This window comes from Grammomys surdaster, unplaced genomic scaffold (genome assembly GCF_004785775.1).
Source record: "Grammomys surdaster isolate TR1022 unplaced genomic scaffold, NIH_TR_1.0 125562, whole genome shotgun sequence".
NCBI lineage: Eukaryota > Metazoa > Chordata > Mammalia > Rodentia > Muridae > Grammomys > Grammomys surdaster.
The window spans coordinates 557518-580781 of NW_021620409.1; the positions used below are offsets into that span (position 1 = coordinate 557518).

The 23264-nt window shown below is 46.1% G+C and overlaps 1 protein-coding gene and 1 non-coding gene across 2 annotated transcripts in view; both read left to right on the top strand.

The window, feature by feature from the left end:
• The window catches only part of Rnf41 (ring finger protein 41), a 24546-nt gene extending 1456 nt beyond the window's left edge, over positions 1 to 23090 (top strand). The window contains exons 2-7 of the mRNA XM_028786650.1: positions 2228 to 2410; positions 13360 to 13472; positions 19324 to 19595; positions 20493 to 20628; positions 20967 to 21070; positions 21769 to 23090. Coding sequence (XP_028642483.1) covers positions 13383 to 13472; positions 19324 to 19595; positions 20493 to 20628; positions 20967 to 21070; positions 21769 to 22120 — 954 coding nt within the window. The 5' untranslated portion in view covers positions 2228 to 2410; positions 13360 to 13382 and the 3' untranslated portion in view covers positions 22121 to 23090. The remainder of the gene's footprint in view (positions 1 to 2227; positions 2411 to 13359; positions 13473 to 19323; positions 19596 to 20492; positions 20629 to 20966; positions 21071 to 21768) is intronic.
• LOC114638300 lies at positions 19925 to 20055 on the top strand. The gene has a single exon (XR_003713858.1).
• Positions 23091 to 23264: the final 174 nt, after the last annotated feature.

A 23264-nucleotide genomic window follows, 5' to 3' on the forward strand; every position in this document is an offset into this window, starting at 1 on the left:
CTCTCTCTCTCTCTCTCTCTCTCTCTCTCTCTCTCTCTCTCTCTCTCTCTCTCTCTCTCTCTCTCTCTCTCTCTCTCCTGATTCAGTGCTTGGCTGACAACCACCTGGAACGTTTTCTTAAGAATTTTCCCAGTACGGGAAGCTTTTTGGTTTCTGTGTTTGGAACTTGTCCCTAGGAGAACAAGCATAGTGAATATAGTACCTGCTCTGGGAAGCTTTTTTTTTTTTTTTTTTCCTCCTATGAGGTACAGGTGCATGTGCCAGATTGTTGGGAAATGGGATGTTGTTCAAAGGAAGGAGGCATTCCTCCTTCTGTGTTATGTGGGGTAACGAGGAACATCAGGTCCCTCTCTGGGCTACAGTGAAGAGACATACCAGGCTTTACTCCTTTCTCATTCACTGAGAATACGCGCTGAACAAACCATAGCTGGTGATTTCAGCAAACTAGGAGCACATGTACCAGATTCAGGAGAGAAGTAGCCTTCGTGTTCTGCATGAACGTCATTGAGAACTCTATCCTAACTTAGCCCTTGCACTACTGATACACACAGGGTAATGAGCCAGGGAGCTTAATTAGTTATCCTGTATATCACTGACTCCGATTCTCAGGGCCCTGGAATGGCCCTTAGTCCCATCAGTTTACCAAGTTGTCCACCTGGAACAACAACACTGTCTCTACTTTTTCCTCCTTCCCAGTTGTTTGAGGAAGGTTCCTGCCTGGTAGCCTCTGCTGACCTTGAGTTCACAGTGACCTTCTCAGCCTTTCAGGTGTTGGGATTGCAGGTTTGAGCTACCATACCTGACTTCCTGTTTATGAGTACCACCCACTCTCTCAGTCCACATGCCTCTTCTCTGCTCCTTTAAAACCTTATTCCTTTCAGAGGTATTTCCCAGTTTGCAGCTATAGCAACATAATTGAGTATTCTCTGTGTGATACAGTGTTTCCCACGTGGAAACCTGGATGTCTTGGTGGTTGTATTTTTTTTTTTTTTTTTTTTTTTTTTTAGTTCATGGGGACAGGGTCTCTCTGTGTACCCCAGGCTCACATCCCTGCCCAGAATGATCTGAAGCCCTGCTTCCTCTCTTGTCTTCTGACTTTTTCCAGTCCTGGCACTATAGGCGTTCGCTCTCAAGCATGGTGCTAAGGACTGGGTCCCAGTGCCTTGTGAGTCCTATTGTGGAGTATGTCCCTGTGCCAGTTTTGGTTTTGTTTGAGACAGAGTTTGGAACTTGCTACATAGTCCAATCTGGCCTTGAACTCAAATTCTCCTACTTCACCTACCTAGTGCTGAGATTGCAGACATGGGCTGCCCTCCCTGGCCTCTAGAATTGTTTTTACATGATATCATATAAATGAAATCACCTCAGAAACATTAAAGGATAGTACTGGGCGAGCATTATGGATTTGTATTCTGTATAGCTGCCGATTCAGAATTTTTGGCATTGCTTGTAGCTATATGTGCTAAATAAAGAAGGATATATACGGGGCTGGAGAGATGGCTCAGTGGTTCAGAGCAGTGACTGCTCTTTCAGAGAACTGAGACTTAATTCCAATCACCCACAAGGCAGTTCACAACTGTCTGTAACTCCAGTCAGTACCAGGGAATCCACTTCTGGCCTCCTCTGGCACCAGGCACAAATGTGGGTCTCAGACATATATTCAGGAAGTGCACCCATATATATAGGATGAGATAAAATAATTTTGAAAGATTAATGTGTGTTTGTATATATGTGTACACACACATACCCACACACACACTTTTTATTTTGAAACAGGATCCCGTTTACCCCAGGCTGGAGTTGAACTTGGATCCTCTTGCCTCTGTTTCTCAAGTACTAAAATTATAGGCAGTCATCCCTAACCCCCCCAGTTTGTGTGGTGATAGGATTACATTCAGGACTTTGTGAGTGCCAGGCCAGCACTCTGTCACTGAGACACAGCCTCAGCCCTCCTTTCCCTTCTCTGTATGTTTTCAGACAAGTCTTGTCTCCAGTGGCTTCCCTCTCCACCTTGGCTTTTCCTTCCCTTCCTCTCAGCTGTGTTTGACTCTACTAGACCAAATGCCCTCCCATCTGTAGGGTAGTGCAGAAGCCTGCAATCCTGAAAGAAGTTTCTCCTCCTCTCTGCCTGGACGCCCCACCCATCAGATCCAAGTCTGTCCTGTCTCACTGCTAAGTGGAGACAGGTGCCCTGTCTTACCTTTTCTCTCCCTGTTCCTATTAATAGAGCGTTCCTGATTGTTACATCACACCCACCCCTGGGCCATGAAACTTGTCACTAGGAAGAAAAACTCAGTTGGAGAATAGCCAGCAAGATGGGATACTCGGACCATCTCCTGAGTGGCACTGAGCGGAGGCATCAGGGGGTTGGAACCTTGTAAACAGGGAACCTGCCCCCACCACTTAGAAGGTAAAGAACCTTGGGTTCCACCTCTTTTCCCTGGTCAGGGTTCCTTCTGACCTGGAAAATCTGGTGCCCTGAAGCTTTCTAAAATTAATGGATGCTATCCTGTTTATGTCTCTATCTTGTTGGAAGTAAGTTTATGTTTTTTCTTTTTTTTTTTTTTTAATCTTTTATACTTACTGGACTATACCTGTGCCTTAGCTTGAAGACAGTGGTTACATTCTTTCTTCTCTAAGTCTCTGTTGGCAAAAAGATTGTATGTTAGGATGAAGAGGAGATTTGGGTTAACCACACAAGTAGTGCTGTGTGCTGGCGGACAACTGGGAGTACCTGCTGCAAGTTAGAGCCTTGCGGGCCTTGCATTAGGCATTAGATGAGTTCTTCTTTGCTTGTTTTTCAAGACAGGGTTTCTCTGTGTAGCCTTGGCTGTCCTGAAACTCACTCTGTAGACCAGTCTGGCCTCCAACTCACAGAGATCCACCTCTGCTTCCTAAGTGCTGGACTCAAAGGCATGCACTACCACCACCCAGTTCTTAAACTACAAGTCCTCTGAATTGTTCTTTAGGAATCTGAGTTTAGAGCCAAGAGATGGTCCAGTGTGTCAGAGCTCTTGCAGTGAAAGCAAGAGGACCTGGCTGCAGCTCCCATCAACCGTGTAAAAGCCTGCAAACCACTGCAGTTCAAAGACAGATAGCTCCCAGAGTGACGGTAGGCTGGTGCCCGCGCACCACACACATACAGGAGAGAAAGAATTTAAATCAATTAAATATTCTAAACAAACTCAACCTTTCAAGACCTCTGAACCAGGTGTAGTGCCTTACACCTATAATTCCAGCACTTAGGAGGCAGAGGCAGATGGATTACTGTGAGTTGAAGACCAACCTGGTCTACAGAGAGAGGTCCAAGACAGACAGGCTTACATAGTGAGGTCCTATCTCAAAACTTAAAAAAAAAAAAAAAAAACTACATAGATAGATAAATATCCTCTGGTAAATGGAGATTCCAGCATTCTGGGTTAAACAGAGTTTAGAAGTCAGGTAGCTCTACTCCTTTATCTCCCAAGGGAGGAAAGGGAAGTTTCAGTTTAAGGATTCTCCTGGCAAAATAGGAAACCACTTCCTTTCAAGGTAGTTGCTAGGGAGAGGGAGGTTAGGGAGTTGGTGGGAAAGCTAGGCACCTCCTGTAATATAATTGCCATTTAATACCCATCTTTGTTTTATATTCTCAATCTTTGAATCATGGAAATTGTAGAGCCCTTTGGAGATTACAGAGTAAGAAACTGAGCGAGGCCCGGAGAGCACACTTGGTCGGGGACAGTCTTAGAACTGAGGTTCTAAGTGTTCAGGTTCAGAAGTGTTGCTATAACTTTACTTTATTGTTAGTTTGTGCATGAAGTGGTGGGCTGTGCCTTGGTGCACGTGGGCCAGGCAGGCAGAGGACACTGTGCACTTGCCTTCCTCCTCCCACCTTTATATGAGCTCCAGGGACAGCAGGCACTTTCACCCTGCTGAGCCGTCTCATCAGCCCCATTTCAAATGCAGTCACGGAGATTAAACATAGGGCAGGCTAGGCAAGCAACTGCCACTGAACCACATCTCCAGCCCCAAGTGGCTTTGTTCTGTTTTGAATCAGGCTTCTTCATGCCATAAAATAAAAGTTCTGTTGGGTGAGCACAAGAGTTTAGCTTTGAGGGCCAGAGAGATGGCTCAGAGGTTAGTAAGAGCACTTGACTATGATTCCTGAGATCCTGAGTTCAATTCCCAGCAACTACATGGTGGCTCACAACCATCTATAATGGGGTCTGATTCCCTCTTCTGGTGTGTCTGAAGACAGCTATAGTGTACTCTCGTACATAAAATACATGCATAAAAGTGTTTGGCTTTGAGAAACTGAAGAAAACAGAAACAAATGAAATACAGACTGGTTATTTTAAACTGATTAAGTAACAGTTCAAATGTATACAAAGATTAACACAAAGGAACGTCACTTCTCTTTCTTCTAGATCTGTTCATTAGGAGACTGGAAGACACGATGACTGTTGTAGGGCATGAGGTCTTTCACCAGCTAATTTCTTACCTAGTTAAATTTCCTACAAGTTGTCTGTCTCCTCGGGTGGGGCAGGTTTTAGAGCCATTTGTCTGTGTGTTTGATCTTTTTGTAGTAATTGAGGCAGGGCTGTACAAGGGTGTGGAGAAGAGAGACCACATCGTTTGCCCCTGACTCGCCCTTATTCATTTGTCAAGAATGGTGGCAGCATGGCCATTTACCTTTGCATGCCTGTGACTTATAAATCATGATTTTAAATGACTGCTATAATGCTTCGATTAGCATGTGTGTGTGCGCGAGTGTGAATGAATGCACATGCTTTACGTATCTGTGCAGATAGAGTGAAGAACCCCTAAATGGTTGAGCATGGTGGCACACACCTTTAATCCAAGTACTGAAGAGACAGAGGCAAGTGAATTTCTGAGTCTTCAAGGGCAGCTGGTTTACTCAACCTATGTGAGTCTAGTCTCGTAATCACTGCTGACTTCTCAGCTTCAGCTGACCAGCATCAAGTGTCCCAGTAAAGCAAAGGTTTTACCTTAATGGTTCTGGTCATTTGTTCATCCCAGCTGGTTCTTCAGCTCCGGCTCACCAGAACCACAGATAAGATACTCAACTCAGAATATGCAAAGACCCCGATAAAGTCTTTAAGTAACTCTCAAAACTTCCCTGTGGAACTTCACAAGCCAGACTGGCCTCAAATAACATCTTAAAAACACAGATTATGTGAGATTCCTATGATCCCAAAATAACTAGCATGGAATGTCCTCTGAGAGTACACAGACCACCGTGGGGACTGAAAGCTCGGAATGGCTAAGGACTTCGAAGTAAGAGTTTATAACACCTTGTAGAATTGCTGGGCGTGGGGTCTTGAGTATCGATCAGTGGTAAGATACTCGACTGGCATGCTTACAGTCTTAGGTCTAAAACTGAGCCCCAAAGTCAGGTATATTGGTGTACATCTTTAATCCCAGGCAGAGGTAGGTGGATCTTCTCTGAGTTTGAGGTTAGTTTGAAGTTCCAAGACAGTTAGGGCTACACAACTGAGAGGCATTATCTAAAACAACCCAAAAAACTAGCAGAAGCATGTTTATTTCTTTTTAAAAGATAGTCTGCTGGCTAGTTTTATGTTTACTTGACACAGCTAGAGTTATCAGAGAGGGAGCCTCAATTGAGAAAATGCCTCCATAAGATCAGGCTGTAGGCAAGCAAGTAGGGCATTTCTTAGTGATTGATGAGGAAGGGCCCAGCATATTGTGAATGGTAACACCTCTGGGCTGGTGGTCCTGAAAGCAGGCTGAACAAGCCAGTAAGCAGCACCTCCATGGCCTCTCATCAGCTCCTGCCTCCTGGATCCTGGCCTCCTGCTTGGGTCCCTGTCCTGACTTCTCCTAGTGATGAACAATGCTGTGAAAGTGTGAGCCAGATAAACCCTTTCCTCCCCAACTTGCTTTTAGTCGAGGTGTTTCATTACAACAACAGTAACTGTAACCAAGACAGAAATGGGTAGCAGGATTATGTTGTTTTTGGAGGATCATGGAAGGACTTTGGGATTTTGGACTAGAAGAGCCATTGAAGAATGTTCAGTTTTGTGAGCTGTTCTATGGGAGCTTAGAAGATAAGAATGTAAGTGGAACTTTAAAAGCAAGTTCCAGGACAGCCAAAGCTATTAAACAGAGAAACCGTGTCTCAAACAAAACAAAACAAAACAAAAGATGTTTTTTCTTCCCTCCCTCCCTTCGTCTTACTTAATTCCTTCCCTCTTTGCATGTTTCTATGCTAGGGATCGAACCCAGAACTTCACATACACTAGGTCAGTGGTCCACTGTTGAGCTAGATCCTAGCCCAGCAGTGATTTAGAATGAAATACAGAGCCAGAGAACCGGCAGTAAGTCAGTTTAGGGTTCTTGTAGCTCTAGTGATGCCCCAGGTTTGATCCCTAGAATCACATAAAACCAGACTTGGTGGTACATGTCTGACCTCAGCACAGGGGAGGCACAGGCAGGAGGGTCACAAGTTCAAACTCATCCTTGGCTCCTGACTACATAAGGGTGCTCCAGACTGTAGCAAACAACAGGAAGTGTAGTGCAGTTTTATAGGCATGTTTCCTACGTTGCCTTGGTCGATTGATTGCTTGGGTTGTTTTGTTTTTTTCTTTTTGACTTTTTGAGACAGGGTTTCTCTGTGTAGTTCCAGCTCTCCTGGAACTCGCTCTGTAGACCAGGCTGGCCTCAAACTCAAGAGATCCACCTGGCTCTGCTGCCCGAGTACTGAGATATAAGGTGTATGTATCACCGCCCAGCTTGTTTTGCACATTTCTTTAAAGATAGGTTCTCTATATTATATAGACCAGGCTGGCCTCAAACTTACAGAGATCCTCCAGCTTCTGCATTTTAAGTGCTGGGAGTAAAGGTATGAGCCACCATGCTTGTTTTGTTTTGTGGGGGAAGGGGCCTCTTAATGTATAGACTGATGTCTCAGAATTTGTTATGTAGCCTGAGTTAACTTAAACTTGGAACTTCCAGCCATACCTCTCAAGTGCTCATATAATGAACCATCACTTTTGTTACCATGTAAAAACAAAGAGGGCATGGGGAGATGGCTCAGTGTTTAAACCACTCAGAGCATAATTGGTGGTTACAAGAACTGGACTTTGGACAAGGAAAACTCTTGATGTCAACCTTGAGCCTCTTCTTATGTACACATGCAAACATACATAGACACAACAAATACACACACACACACATACACACTTGGGAGAAAAGAACAAGACAGAAAAAGATAAGTAAATAAATCTTACAAATATGTAACATGACCTAAATAATTCTAGTACCTAGATTTCATTTAAATTATATTGGTTTTTTATTACACTTAAAAGGTTTTGTGTGTGTGTGCATGTGTATGTGGCCATGTACTCACGTGTACATGTGTGAAATCAGAGGACAAGAATTAGCTTTTTCTCTTCACAATGTTGGTTCCAATGAATAAACTCAGGTCATGAGGCTTAGCACCAGACACCTTCTTCCTGAGCCCTCCCACAGCCAAGCACATGCTACTTATAAAGACTTTTTATAAAGATGGACTTGTGGTATATTTACTATTTTTGCATTTTTTACCCTGGGAGGCACTGGGGCACAGTGGTTAACAGGTAGAGCGTCAGCCTGGCTCTGATTAAATCTGACTTAGCACTAGTTTGACATATGATCTTGACAAGCTAAGTTTGTGCCTCTGTTACTTAGCAGGAAGATGTGAGTCACTGAGTAACAACAGAGATATTCCAGGCTTGGTTATAGGAGTGCTTAAAATGTGACAGATACGTCGTAAAGCTCAGTCGTCATCCATCAGTGTAAATAAAACATGACCATTCTGTGTTTGATATCTGAGACCCTTCCCCTCCCTCCAAAAACACCCCCCCCCAAGACCACCCCAAACTCCATTCCTCTATCCTTGTTGGGAAGGTAGGAAAACAAACAATAAAACAAATGTCCGTGTTTAAGATTTAATTTATTATTATAATGTACATATATGAAATACATGTAAAACACATATGTGATGCACACAAAGATTTAGTTCTATACATATGGCTTTTCTCTGTGCACTGTGTGCAGATAGTGCCAGTGAGAGTAAGAGACAGATGTGAGTCTCTGAGTTGTGGTTGGTTGTTACCACTGGGTGCTGGGGTAGAACTGAGCCCTCCACAAGAGCAGCTCTTACCTGCTCGGCCATCTCAGTAGCCGCTTCTCCCCCCACCCCACCAGTACAAAACTGCGCACTTACTCTAATTAGTCTTCTTACTTGTATGCCTGTGTCTATGCACAGGTACATCCATTTCCTGTGGATTCCAGAAGTGGGTGTGAGATCCCTGGAGCTGAGTGCAGCTGTGAATGTCTGCTGATGGTCCCAGGAGTTGAACTCCGGACCTCTACAAGAGCGGAATGAGATTCTGAGCTATGTCTCCAGCCCCAGTTATTCTATTTATTTACTTTTTTATTTTTGTTTGTTTGTTTACAAATAGGGTGTCACTATGTAGCCTTAGCTGGTCTGAAATGCACTATGTAGATCAGACTATCTCAAATTCACAGAGATCTGCCTCCTGAGTGCTGGAATTAAAGGCATGCATGCACCCTTTTTCTTTTTCATTTAATGTGCGTTGGTGTTTTGCCTGCACGTGTGTCTGATCTTAGAGTTAGACAGGTGTGAGTTGCCATGTGGTGTTGAGATTTGAACCTAGGTCCTCTACAAGAATAGTCAGTGCTCTTACCGGATGAAACATCTATCTAGGATCCCCACCCCCTCACCACCTTACACATACACACACACACACACACACACACACACACACACACACACACACACCCTGTTTGTTTGTTTGTTTTAAGACTGCATCTGCATCTCACGTAGTCCAGGTTGGCCTCACTATGTAGCTGAGAATGACCTTGAACATCTAATCTTCCTGTCTCCTTTACCTGAGTGTCAGGATCCAGGTGTGTACCACCCCACCTGATTTATGTGGTATTGAGAACCAAGCGTGACGCATACCAGTCAGACACTCTGCCAGTTGAGCTGTATTTCTAGCCTTGAATACTTTATATGTTTTGAAGCAGGCTCTTGGTCTGTACTACTTTAGCCAGTAAAATTAGAAGTCCTGGGGCTGAAGAAATAGCTTAGTTTATAAAGGCACCTACCACCAAGCCTGACTACCTGAGTTCAATCCCAGGACTCCAGGACAAGGTGGAAGGAAAGAACCATCTTCCACAAGCTGTCCTCTGCCATCCACACTCAAGCTGTGCATGCATGTGCCTATAAACATACATGCACTGACCAAGTCAGCTCTGTCAGTCAGCAGGTTCTTCAGTGCAGGAGTGAAGATTAAGAAGACAATTAGACAACACTGTAGCATGACCCCAGCCAGTTCTGAGACTGAGACGGGTTTATTTTTTCCCAATCTGCTTTTAGACCATTTTAATTACGTGCAAGTGTTAAGGTCAGCTTTAGATTGAGGAACTAGCAATACAATAGATGCAAATAGTCAAGGAACAAGCAAGACAATAAAGTACCATGATCACTGTTTCTAAGGTGCTAATCAGGATGATCAAGATATCTGAGCCAACTTCCCTGTCCTAGCCCACAGTCATATTCATGCCTGAAGCCTACTTCTTTGTTCTAGCCTAAGGTTTAGATTCCTGCCTGAAATTACTTTCTTGTCATGGCCCAATGTCAGATTCCTGCCAAGCAGCCCCAAAAGCTCTCTACAATGCACACACACACACAAAATTAATAAAATGTAACAAAGATACTAATCTTCCAAATGTGGGTCTCGGGAGATGATACAGTCAGTAATGGCCCCACCAGATAAACATGAGGATGCAAGTTCATATCTCTGGCACCCATGTCAAAGCCAGGGGTAATCACTGAACTTGTGACTAATGCTCTAGTGCCCCACAGGGTCAGACAGGTAGATCCCAAGAGATTTCTGGCCAGTCGGTCTAGCCCGTCTGAATCCAGGCTGAGAGAACTTCTTGTAAAACATGAGGGCTAATGAGAGGACTCGGCAGTTAAGAACTGGATTGGTTTCTCAGCACTGACTCGGTGGCTTACAACTGTCTGTAAGGCCAGTTCCAGGAGATCCAACACCTTCTGGTCTCCATAGGTACTGCATGCATGCGGTACACAGACATCTGTGCAGTTAACATACCAGCACACGTAATGACAAAATTAATTTTAAAAACAGCCTAAGGACAAAAATGGTCAGAAAGACCCGGATGTTGGCCTCTGGCCTCCATACACACATACACACACTATAAAATAAAGAAAATGAAACACTTCACAAATCCTTGCATAGGGCTATGCTAATCCTTTTATAGTTGTAATTTTACTATATGTGCTGCAAAAGTGAGCATACGTTTTTGTAATTGATTTTTCGGGGAATCTCATAGATGTGTACAGTGGGTTTTGATCACAGCCCCCCACACGTCCTGCACCCCTCTTTGTCCCTCCAGCTCCGTGGGCTGCTCTTGGTTTTTGTTTTAAATGTATTTGAGCTGTATATGGTGGTGTAGTTAGAGTTAGTGTAGTTAGAGTTAGTGGTTTGGGACGTTTTTCTGAGGCATCCATGTTCCTTGTGTTGATTCATCAGTGAGCTCAGAGAAGCTAAGATTTACCAGGCTTCTTGATGTATAGCTGGCACTCAGGGATGGTCACTGTGTGTGTCAGAGGCTAGGAAGCTGTGTTTGCTCTTCTCTGAGATAGGCTCTCAGTGTAGTCTAGAACTCACTATATAGCTCAGGCTGGCCTTAAACTGGTGGTTAACCACCTCCCTCAGCCTATCTAGAACTAGGAATAAAGGCATGTGTCCATATACTAGCTAGAGAGATTTTTTTTTTTCAGAGTCTGGTTGAGTCCAGGGCATTACACATTCTAGACAAGAGGTCTACCACTGAGTTACACCTTGAATCTGCAGCTAGAAGATTTTTTTTTTAAACTAAACTGTTATTTTCAGTGTGTGTGTGTGTGTGTGGCTGAGCAGTGGTCATACAGACATTTGGTCCCAGCACTTGGGGGGCAGAGGCAGGTGGATTTCTGCTTGAGTTTCTGTTTTGATTTTGAGGCCAGGCTGGTCTACAAAGTGAGTTTCAGGACAACCAACACTGTTAAACAGAGAGACCCTCTCTTGAAAAATAAAAAACAAAACACTTCTGTGTTTGTGGTGCTGAGGCCTTGAACAGCCACTTGTGTGCCTGACAAACACTGCTACTGAGCCGAGCATGAACCCTGATGGTGTGTGCATGCATGTGTGCAGAGACCAGAGGTCAGTGTTCATGTTGTCCCCAGTTGTCCCCTTCCTTATTTTTGAGACAGGATCTATCCCTGAGCTTGGTGCTCCTAGGTTGGCAAGGTTGGGTGGCAGAAAGCCCCATCTCTGCCTCCCCAGCACGGTCCCCACTCATACTTTTTTTTTTGTTGTTGTTAAGATTTATTTATTTATCTCATGTATGTGAGTACACTGTCACTCTCTTCAGACACACCAGAAGAGGGCATCAGATCCCCATTACTGATGGTTGTGAGCCACCGTGTGGTTGCTGGGAATTGAACTCAGGGCCTTTGGAAGAATAGCCTGTGCTCTTAACAGCTGAGCCATCTCTCCAGCCCTGTGGTCCCCATTCTTAATGTCACCTTTCCTACTGTGCTGTATCCCCAGCCTCTTGTTTTGTTTTTTGAGATGAGTCTCACTATGAACTTGTAGCTTGCAACTGTGTGGAGCAGGCTGACCCTCAGCCTGCTGTGCTCTTGCCTGCCTCTGCTTCCTGAGTGCTGAGATTACAGATGTGTACACTGCTCATAATTCACCCTTCTTACAAACTTCCTGGGTGGTGCTGAGATGTTATTTTTGCTCTATATAAACTTTTTATAAGTTCAGGAGAGTGCAAACTACTAAAACATAGCTGTCTACTTTTCTGTTACTGTGATGAAATACCATGACCAGGGAAGACTTACGGAAGGGTTTCTTTTTGCCTAAGGTTCCAGAGGGTGAGAGTCCATGATGTGAGGGGAAGACTTGGGCATGTTGGCAGGACTAAGAGCAGGCACATGACTGGTTACATCTTTTATCCTCACAAAGAGAAAATGGGGTTGAGATGGGGAACAGGAAGTGAGGTAGGATTTTAACACACACACACACACACACACACACACACACACACACCCGTGAACACCATCAGCTGGGGACCAAGTGTTCAATGCTTGACCCTATGGGCACATACCTCATCCAGACCTCTGCAGACCTCCGTGTCTGTTTTCTGTGGCACAGGTGCCCCCATCCTACACACAGAAATAATTATCTAGAAAGATAAAATTGGTGGATGGATTCTAAATTCCTGAGAGCTAACTGACCCTCTTCAAGAATACCACAGGCTGATGGGTTGGCTGTTCTAATATCAAGAACTCCTGATCCTCTTAGCCCACCAGCTGGATGAAGAGAGAGGTCTTAGGCATCACTGACTTCTGGGTTTCACCTGTGGCAGGGCAGCATTACTGTTCTGTGGCCTGGTCACAGCCAGTTATTTCAGGTTTGCCATCTGTCTCCTGTCTACAGTTTTCTTCTTGGCTCCAGTCTCTCCCCTGAGGACACATTGCCGGTTCTTGTTACTTTGTTTGAGACAGAGTCGCACTATAGAGCTCTGGCTGTCCATTTGCTTTTGTTTTTATTTGAGGGGGTCTCACTGTCTAGCTCTGGCTATCCTACAAGTCACTATATAGACCAGGCTGGTCTTGATCTCACAGGGATTAAGGGCGTGGGCCACCACCCCTGGTGTTTGTTCCTTTGGTTTTGGTTCTGCAGATTGAACTCAAAGGCTCATACACTGTAGGTGAGCACTCCACCACTGAGCTGTATCCTCAGCAGGATTGATCTTAAACGATGAATGTTTTCAGCTCAGTGTTAAACTGTTCAGTGATAGCCCACGGCCTCTGTGACAAAAGTCCAAATTCTAAATTCTTGGTGGCCAGACCCTTGCTTGCCTGTTCAGACTTTTGTCTTGACACTTCTTTATCCCATCAGGCCAGCCTTTTAATGAGCCCACCTGGGCCTAATGCTCTGTCCCAGGCCTCTACCTAACTAGCTCTTATTGCCCTGAAGGACACATTTCTGGAAAAACTTCTTAGAACCACTGTTCTTTCAGCCTGGATCAGGAGTCCTCTCCTTAGAAGCCTCCATTGAAACTTAGACTGCGTTGTAATTTGTATGTGTGCTTATGTAATGTCTGCTCTCAACTGGATGTACTCCTCAAATAGCTAGATTCTCAGTCAGTATCTGTTGGATAAGTGAATGGATTTTGGCAGTAAGCTCATGCTTTGACCACATAGACTTGGCTTTTTCTGAAGTGACCTCTTTTACTTATAACTCCTTTCAGGACCTGGGTTTCAGTGATGAGACATGGGGTATGATGTAACCCGTTTCCAGGGGGACGTTGACGAGGACCTTATCTGCCCTATTTGCAGTGGAGTCTTGGAGGAGCCAGTACAGGTGAGTGGGCCTCAGGGCAGGTCTGTGGGGTCAGTGGCAGTAGAACTACCAGAAAGTACTCTTGAGGAGTGGGCTCCTGGGAAATTCCCACTCCAACCCCCAGTAGACCTTTGGTGCTAAGAAGGCTGATGTTCTGGAGTCTGTCTAGAGTTGCTTCAGATCCTGAGGTCACTGAGACATCTGTAGTAGTCGTGCTGAGCTGCTTGTTTCTTCCCACAGTGACTTGATAGTTGCTTTTCTACTGGAATTCCAAGGTGTGTACTCTGTGACTGACCTTGTAGACATGCTGGATCAGTTCTCACAGCACTTGAACAGTGTGATGCTTTGTGTCATGGGCAAGTGTCCCTGGGACCCCTCGGGCCTGCCTCTAGTCTAACATACAACAGATGGGGACTCTGCTTTCATCCTGGGATCTATTGAAAAGGTTTGATGTCGCCATGTACTTTGCACTTTGATGTGGAAGCTGCTGGGTCAATAGGTCTTTTCCTCTATTGGTCACTAGGCCCAGAGGCACTTGTGTTCTGGGAATGCCAAGCAAGCTATAAGGTAAATCGCTGACAGTGACATTCACGGGACAGCATCCTACGTGAGCCTTATTGCCCTTATTTGCAAGTACCAATCAGTCCATTGACACTTGGCCAATTGAGGCAATATAATTTCCAAACCAGGACACCAGCTAACGCCATCTCATTTGCTTCTTTTAGACAGGCGCCTTTAAGACTTTGGTTCTTTCTCTCCAGTTTTCAGCCACCAAAAGGAACAGAGATCTGAGCAGAGTAAAGTTCAGACTCCACTCCAGGGGCTGTCAGTCTGGGAACTTTTCTGTCTTTGTACCTATTGCTGTCAAAGGCATATTCTATGGGTGTGGAGCAGCTCTCTGGTGGTGTGGAGAGGTCACTGGGTAGGTCCTGCTCCCTCAGGCCTGTGGCAGGGTATTGTCTGCTTTCTGGCACTGTTGTTTAAGGGAGTCACTTATAGAGAGATGAATGGTTGTTAATGAGCCCAAGTCAGAAGCCACCCGCCCATCTCCAGTGTTTACCTCCTCAGGGAGAAGGCAGCCTTCCTGTCCTTGGGTTGGCGTAATCCCAAGGGCCTGTGCGCTCTTGTCCTACTACTGTTTGCTTACTTAGGAATGGGTGATAGATTGAAGTGATTGAGAAATCCGGCTGCAGCTGGACAGAGGGCTCATGGTTAAGAGTACTTTGCTGATGTCCCAAAGAACCCAAGGTTAATTCATAGCAACCACATCCGTGCTACCATGGCTTTTGGTAACTCCAGCTTTAAGAAGATCCAAAACATCAGGCACATACACTTATGTTCGAGTGTCCCATATAGGAGCTCACATCTGCACATAATTAAAAATAGTAAATACTTTTTTCTTTTTTTTTTTTTTTTGGTTTTTCGAGACAGGGTTTCTCTGTGTAGCCCTGGCTATCCTGGAACTCACTCTGTAGACCAGGCTGGCCTCAAATTCTCGAACTCAGAAATCCGCCTGCCTCTGCCTCCCAAGTGTTGGGATTAAAGGCGTGCGCCACCACCGCCCGGCGTAAATACATTTTTTTAAGGTGAAAGGAAAAACTAAATTTTCCTTTGTAGTGGTTATCAATTAGAGATAGCTTCTAGATTAGGGATGGGGCATGTGTCCACTTTCCCCATGAGATTCTGAGATCCCCATCTGGCTTGGACCTGTGCTTTTTGCCAGAGTCTCTGTGAGTTCATGCTATTACTTGAACATTGGTATCTTCCACTCCACTGGCTCTTACAGGTTTTCTACCTCCTCTTCTGCAGGATTCCTAAGTACTGACTGAGGGGAGGGGTTTGATGACAGCATCCCTTTTAGGATTTCGGGCTCCAAGGGCTCCGAGGTCTCACCCTCTGCACATCATCCAATTGTGGGTCTCAGAATAAATTGTATTTTTCCAGTAAAAATAAAAAAAGGGAGGAGGATGGTGCAGAGAGATGGTACAGTGATTAAGATCATTAACTTAGGGCTGGAGAGATGGCTCAGCGGGTAAGAGTACTGGCTGCTCTTCCAGAGATCCTGGGTTCAATTTCCAGCAACCACATGGTGGCTCACAATCATCTGTAATGGGATCTGATGCCCTCTTCTGGTGTGTCTGACTCACCAGTGTACTACTCATATATGTAAAATAAATACAATCTTCAATAATAATAATAATAATAATAATAATAACTTAAAGGACCAGGGTTCAAGTCCCAGCATCTGCAGATAGTTCTGTAACTCTAGTTCCAGGGCCCTCTTCTGCCCTCTAATGGTATCAGACATGTATAGACAGAGGTAAAACATGCTGGCAAAACACTTATCAGATAAAATAAAAATGGATTTTAAAAAAATCAGGTTGGTTGTGGTGGCTCATAAAGTTAGATATGCTGAGAAGGCAGACGCAAGAGGATCTCAAGTTCAAGATTAGCCTGGACTCCCCTTTGTGTGCTGGTGAGATGGCTAGAGTGATCAGAGCTCTTGTCGAGCAAGCCTGTGACTACAGGTCAATCCCTGGCCGGGCTCCATGGTGGGAAGAACACTCGTGTGCCCTGCCTCTTAGTCAGCTCCTCAGAGGGAGCTTCATTGCTTGTGAGTCACAGGGCTTTGCTGTGTAGCTCAGAAGGTCTCAATTTTTCTTTTCTAAAATTTATACGTGTGTGTGTGTGTGTGTGTGTGTACATGTGTGTGCACAACATGATGTGCTCGTGAAGTCAGGTCAAGACTTGGAGTCACTCCTCTCCTTCCAGTGTGTCCTGGGGATTGAACTCAGGACATGAGCATGGCAGCAGCTGCACTAAACCTACTGAGCCAGTCTCATCAGCTCTGGCCTCAAACACCCGATCCTCCTGTCACAGCCTCCCAGGCGTGAGGACTGTACATATGCACTACCATGCCCAGCCTATAGATCTATAGATATCTGTTTTTATTCATCTTTTTTTCCTTTTCCCTTGGTGATAGTGGTCTGTGTAGCCCTGGCTGTCCTGGCACTCACTCTGTAGGTCAGGCTGTCCTTGAACTCAGAGAGTTTAGATTACATTTAGAGTGTATGTACACACAGGTCAGAGGACAACTTGTGGAAATCAGTTCTCTTCTTGTACAGCATGAGTCTTAGGTGTTGAACTCGGGTCATCAACTTGGCACCCCTATCCTCCAGCCATCTCCACCAGTCCCTCCCTAGTCTAGTTAGTCTTTTGTAGATGAAAGCCAGTGTCGGGAGGGAGGGAGGGAGGCAGGGAGGGAGGGAAGCTCACCCCCCCTCTTTCTCTCTCTTTTCCCCCTCCCCTCTCCTCCCCTCCCCTCCCCTCCCCTCCCCTCCCCTCTTCTCTCCTCTCCTCTCGTCTCCTCTTCTCTTTTTTCTTTTCTTTTCTGTGCTAGAGATGAAACCCCAGCCTTGTTCTTTGTAGGCAGGATCTCTGTCACTGAGCTGTATCCCCAGCTCTGGTTTACTTGAAATGATCATTCTGACAGATAAATGTAGACTAAGAGGCAAGAGAAACCAGTTGGAAAGCATACTTGACAATTCAGGTGAGAGATGATACCGAGGACCTTGAACTGGGTCAGAAGCAATAGACTTTCAGGTGGCCCAGGTATGGTGGCACCTGCCTATAAACCCAGCCCTCAGGGGTTCCAGGTAAGACTTCCCTATATAGCTACTTCAAGGACAGGATAGCCTGCATGTGACTTTCAAAAAAACATGGGAGGCTGGGTATGATGGTATGTCTTTAGTCCTAGCACTTGGGAGGCAGGTGGATTTCAGTGAGTTCGAGGACAGCCAGGGCTACACAGAGAAACTCTGTCTCAAAGAAAAAAAAGAAAGGAAAAAAAAAAAAGAAAAAAGTTTTGAGAAGAGTCATATGTTAAGGGATATATATATATATATACACACACACACACACACACATTTATAAATATATACACATACATATTCATAGTTAGCTTTTTAATTAGATATATCCTTTTAGTTAACACTTTAAATTACATTTATCATGTATTTATTTGTGTGTGTTTGTGTGTGTGTGCGTGTATGCCCTGACACATACTGAGTCAGATGATACTCTGTGGGAGTTGGTTCTCTGCTTCTACCAGACTTAGTAGCAAACACCTTTATCTGCCAAACCATGTCCCCAATCCAGCTTTTGAGCTTCTAAAAAGTGAACTCTGAGCCCGTGTGACAGCATGGATTTGAAGCGCATTCTGCACAAGCCTAAGATCAGTCTCTGGAACCCACTGTAGAAAGGAGGACTCCCAGCCATGTGTGCTCCATGGTGTGTGTGTGACATGCACTTATACACACTCCCCAGTTCTGGGCACACACGTAATAAATGCAAAGTTCACTTGAGCACTGTTGCCCATTGCTGAATGCCAGGTAGTGTCTTCACAGGGACCAGGGGACTTTCTCAAAGAAATAAAGGATGTCTTTATATATGATGGGGATGAGGAGGGGTCACTTTGGTTTTTGAAACAGGGTATGGTTATATAATCCAACTAGCCTGGAACTTGGGACCCTCCTGCCTCTGTTTAGCCTTCTGAGTGCTGGAAGCCCCACCCCCACCCCACACTATATTTATGAAACTGAGAACGGTGTCATTCCACAAAAAAACAATGCTAGTCCTATTTAGGATCCCAGGTGTGGCGTTTGTGACTCAGGGGCAATACCTCATCGAAAGTTCATGACAGGCCTCATAGAGAAGAACTTGAGTCTACACAGAGAAATCGCAACTTCTCAGGAGAGTTTCCCATTTCAAACTATGTGATTTGTTGTTGGGTCTTATGTTTTTCCTTTCATTTAAAAAAAAAAATTGAAAATTTTTATTTTTGTATGTGTGCGGGTAAGAGAGAGGAGAAAGAATATGCCATGTGTGTAGGTTTTTGGGGAGGTCAAAAGGAACTGTTGAATCCTCTGAAACTGAAGTTAAAGGTTGTTATGAGCTGTATTGTGTGCTGGGAACTGAACTTGGGTCCTCTGGAACACTAACAAGTACTGTTAACTGCTGCGATGTCTCTCTGGCCCCCGGTTGTTTGTTTGTTGAGACAAGGTCTTGCTGGCATGGAACTCAAAGAGACCTGCTTTGCCTCTGCCTCCCAAGTGCTGCTGGGATTAGAAGTGTGTGCCAGCATGCCTGGATTTTTTTTTCTTACCTTTACTTTGTGTGTGTGTGTGTGTGTGTGTGTGCGTGCTCACGTGCATGGTCATGAATACACACACAGTCCATGGGACGTATGGAACTCAGCAGTTTGTAGCCATTCTCTCCTTTTACCTGGGAGTCCCCTCTCCAGCTCCATTTGTTTTCTGAGGCAGCTCTTGCCATCTAGGGCAGGTGCTTACAAGACTTCCCCCTCAGCCATATGCCCTTGTACTCTCTTCTGTTGTGGTTAGTGAGGCTCTCCCCGTCCCTAGGGTGTGTCTGAGTCATCATTGAAGTTCTATGTATAAAACACACCTATCGCCATAAGGATCTGCTGTGGTCGCCCTTGCCTGCCGAGCTTACCTTCTTCTGGACTGACTTGGCAGTTGCTGTGTATGGGATCCTGTTGGCTATTAGTGATGGACAGCCTTGTGTCCTCATCTCCATTGTCCTGGTGTGTCCTGAGTGTCTCTTACTCTTACAGAACCTTTTGCTTGTTTATCTTGTCTCTCAACTCATTTCTACGCCTGAGCACAGGAAGCAAGTCTTATGCCTGACCTGGGAATTCTTTGCCCCCAAAAGATCTGTCATTTACTGTGAGCCCTGGACCTCTGTTCCTAGAATCTGCTTGCAGGCTTCATTGGCTTCATAATGACTGGATCCAGGCTCTCAGCTCTTGCTAATTCCTTTGTGTCCCTTTTGCCCCTACTGTCCCTTCTAGGCGCCTCATTGTGAGCATGCCTTCTGCAACGCCTGCATCACCCAATGGTTCTCTCAGCAGCAGACGTGTCCGGTAGACCGTAGCGTTGTCACGGTTGCCCACCTGCGCCCGGTACCTCGGATCATGCGGAACATGTTATCAAAGCTGCAGATTGCCTGTGACAACGCTGTGTTTGGCTGCAGTGCTGTTGTCAGGCTTGACAACCTCATGTCCCACCTCAGTGACTGTGAGCACAACCCGAAGCGGCCTGTGACCTGTGAGCAGGGCTGTGGGTGAGATTCCTCCTTCCACTCCATTCAGACAAGGGCCTTCCTGGCTGCACTCCTGTAGACAAGGAACACTCCTGACCTTCTTGGCTCCCTGCCCGCAGATCTCCACTTTCCAACTACAATCATTTTGCTCTCGTTAAAAGAAAGAGGACAGCAGTCCAGTGACCTCTGGTAGCTCTGAAGATCGAGGCGCTTTATTTTCTCTCCAGGCCAATATACTCTGTTGGGCTGCCTGTGTCAGTCTCTGGCCTCTCATGCTCCCCTGTGCCCTGTTTTCTGTCTGTGTGAGGTGGGAAGTATTAAACTAACGCTGATCCTTTGAGCAGTGATGTAGGACTCCTCATAAAGGAATGAGTGCAGGTAGACTCCAGCAGAACAGCCTGGGAGGCACAGAGCAATTTCTCTCTTAATTCAGGATGGCTTCTAAGATTTGGGTTGGCTCTTAAAGGCACAAGAGGAGAATCCATGGCCGAGGCGCTGGGCTTGTGTTGCTGGCTCAGTTGGCAGAGTGCTTTCCTAGTATACATAGCGGTTTTGTCTCGAGCACCATGGGAGCCAGCGTGTGATCACACTCATAGTCCCAGCACTGGAAGGTGGAGGAAGGAGATCAGAAATTCAGAGTCATCCTTAGCACAAGTTGGAGGACAGTCTGAGTTAAGTGAGACGTGTCTTGAGGTGTTTATCGTTGGGCCCCCCACAATGCTGTCTGGTGGGTAAAAGTTCCATGTAAGGGCAAGGAGCATGTTTGGAAAAAGAAAGCGGAGAAAGGAAGGCCTGGAAAGATTGTTAGCGTGTGAGCTGCAGAAAGCCCACTCGGCAGTTTTCTGTCACAGACTAAGCCATGAGCCTGTAGTGTCCCGTCCATAGCCTCTTCTGCCCTTGTCTCCTTCTGGACTGCAGCCTGGAGATGCCCAAAGATGAACTGCCGAACCACAACTGCATCAGACACCTGCGCTCCGTGGTCCAGCAGCAGCAGACACGCATCGCAGAGCTGGAGAAGACGTCTGCCGAACACAAGCACCAGCTGGCAGAGCAGGTGGGGCCCAGAAAATGCAGGGGGGACATGTCTGCCTCGGTAAATAACCTCCTGTCCATCCCAGATACCACCGCGAACACCATAGCCTGCGTCCTCTGTGTACAGTTTAGTAGAGAATCACTGGACCTGTCTGCTCTCACTTCCCTTCCTCCCATTCAACCACTCGGTCATCTGGCATGTGGAGTGCCTTCTTCATGAAGCCATTTTGCTATGTCTTTCCCCTCCCTTCCTGAAGAAGCTTGTAGTATACTGTTCCTCAGATCTCCCAAGCACCCTCATTCTCAGACCCGCTGTTGGCTTAGGACACGTGTCCTCTCTGGTTCTCTTCCCACCAACAGAAGCGAGACATTCAGCTGCTGAAGGCATACATGCGAGCAATCCGCAGTGTCAACCCCAACCTTCAGAACCTGGAGGAGACGATCGAGTACAACGAGATCCTCGAGTGAGTGCCACTCTGGGCGTAATGTCAGAGGGAGGGCAGGACCAGAGAGAAGAGCAGAGCAAAACCCTCAGCTCCAGTATAGGGTGGTGGTTCAGTGGGGAGTGTGGCGGGGAGTCCTGCCTGAGGATGCAGTGGTCCAGAATTAGCTGAGGACCACCATGTACAAAACATGTACTAAGAGCTTTGGGGCACTCAGGATCAAACGGGATAGCTTAGAACTCAGAGGAGAAGGGGCGGAGTGTACATCCAAGAAAGTCTCTAAAATCCAGCAAAACCAAGCAAGTGAACCAAACAAGGGAAGTGTAAGACCATGTAAGACCCTTTCCATTTGGAGGCCTGTGTAGTTGGTAGACCAGACTGTGAGTGTGGAAGTAGAGAGGAATAGGGCCAAGGTCCACCGTGTAGAGGACTTTTCTTCACTCAGGACAGTCTGACACTTGCTGTGTGGTAGGCATCATACATGCATTGGGATTTCAAAGAATAACAGCCTAGACTCTGGGATTGAGCATGGTCAGTGATCTGACGTGAACAGCAGGCCCAGCTAGAGAAGCATTTGGGTTTTCTGGACCAATGCTGGAAAGAAAGAAAGTCAGGTGGCAAAAGTCAGGTGGCCTGCAGAGTGAGATCATCTCTGAGGAGAAAAAGCCAAAGCAGAGAAAGGCAGGAGCTGGACTGACCATCCCAACCCCTCCACACAGGTGGGTGAACTCCCTGCAGCCGGCCAGAGTGACCCGCTGGGGAGGGATGATCTCCACTCCGGACGCTGTGCTCCAGGCTGTGATCAAGCGCTCCCTCGTGGAAAGTGGCTGCCCAGCCTCTATTGTCAACGAGCTGATTGAAAATGCCCACGAACGCAGCTGGCCCCAGGGTCTGGCCACACTAGAGACAAGACAGATGAACCGGCGCTACTATGAGAACTATGTGGCTAAGCGCATCCCTGGCAAGCAGGCTGTAGTGGTGATGGCCTGTGAGAACCAGCACATGGGTGACGACATGGTGCAGGAGCCAGGGCTTGTCATGATATTTGCGCATGGTGTGGAGGAGATTTAAGAACATAACTGACTATCAGGAAGAGGTAGGGTTGGAAAACCCATTGCTCTAGCAGCTGAGCCCTGATTTCTCCACAGCCCTTATGCCACGTACTCCCTGCTTCTGACACGAAGGACCTTGGGGCACTTAGCTCAACCTTTCAGCGGAGAACCCAAATTCCTACCTTTTGCTATATTCTTCCCCCTACAGTGTCTGTAAATTTTTAGTCAGGGTGGAAAAATCCCCACTTCTATATTTTCCTGACTAAGATCCCTGGTTCCCAAATATTTTCAGAAAGCACAAAGAAATTTGTTTTCCCTAGAGGATCAGGGTGGAGTAAGGCATATCTAATGTCCCTCTCATGTGAGCAGGCAGGCTTGCTGACTCTATGTAGCATTGGGAGAGCAGCTCTGAGGAGCCAGCATCCAGCAGAAGGGCTAAGGGTGTGGCCAAACCCTCTAACTAGTGAGGCCAGCACCTGGTCATCACTGACAGCCCTTGGGGAAGACCTTTGTGCCAAGCATATCCCTGTCCAGGCCCCCTATGAAGGTGCAGGCCTTGCTGGGTGTGCAGGGTGGCCACCTGTGAGGGTGGTCAGGGTGGGTTGCTGAAATGTCGTCAAACTCTTTCCTACACGTTTCATAATTAGGGAAGGGAAGGAAGAGGTAGGCCTGAGAGCACTGGTGTTCGTGCACTCAGCAGGAAGCTGCTGTCTGGCTCTGCTGATCTAGGACAGCACTGCCTCTTGAGGCTTGTCTGTGTTGCCTCTGTAGGCCCCTCTTCAGCCCTGTGATTGCAGTTAGCTTGATTTCCTTTGGTGTTGTTTGTTTGTATTTCCAAAGTGACAAACCCCATCTGTTACCCGGTCTTGTTTTCATAGGATGGGCTGGCTGTGTCTATCCTCTGACCCAGCCCAGCCACATTGTTGGCAATTTAATTTATTTACTTTTTTTTTTTTAAGAAAGGAGAAAAGAAAAAAAAATCAACAAAACTTAAAGTCTTTCTTTTGCCCTTTCTTTTGCTGTTCCTATTGTGAGATTCTGGGTAGGGTGGGGCTGGGTAAGGTCTGTTTCATGTTTCCTTTTCAGCACGGTCTTTGGTCTGATACCTGCTCTGACCCTCCATCACCCTGTCTGAGCAGGAGCTTTGGCTGTGGCAGTCTGGC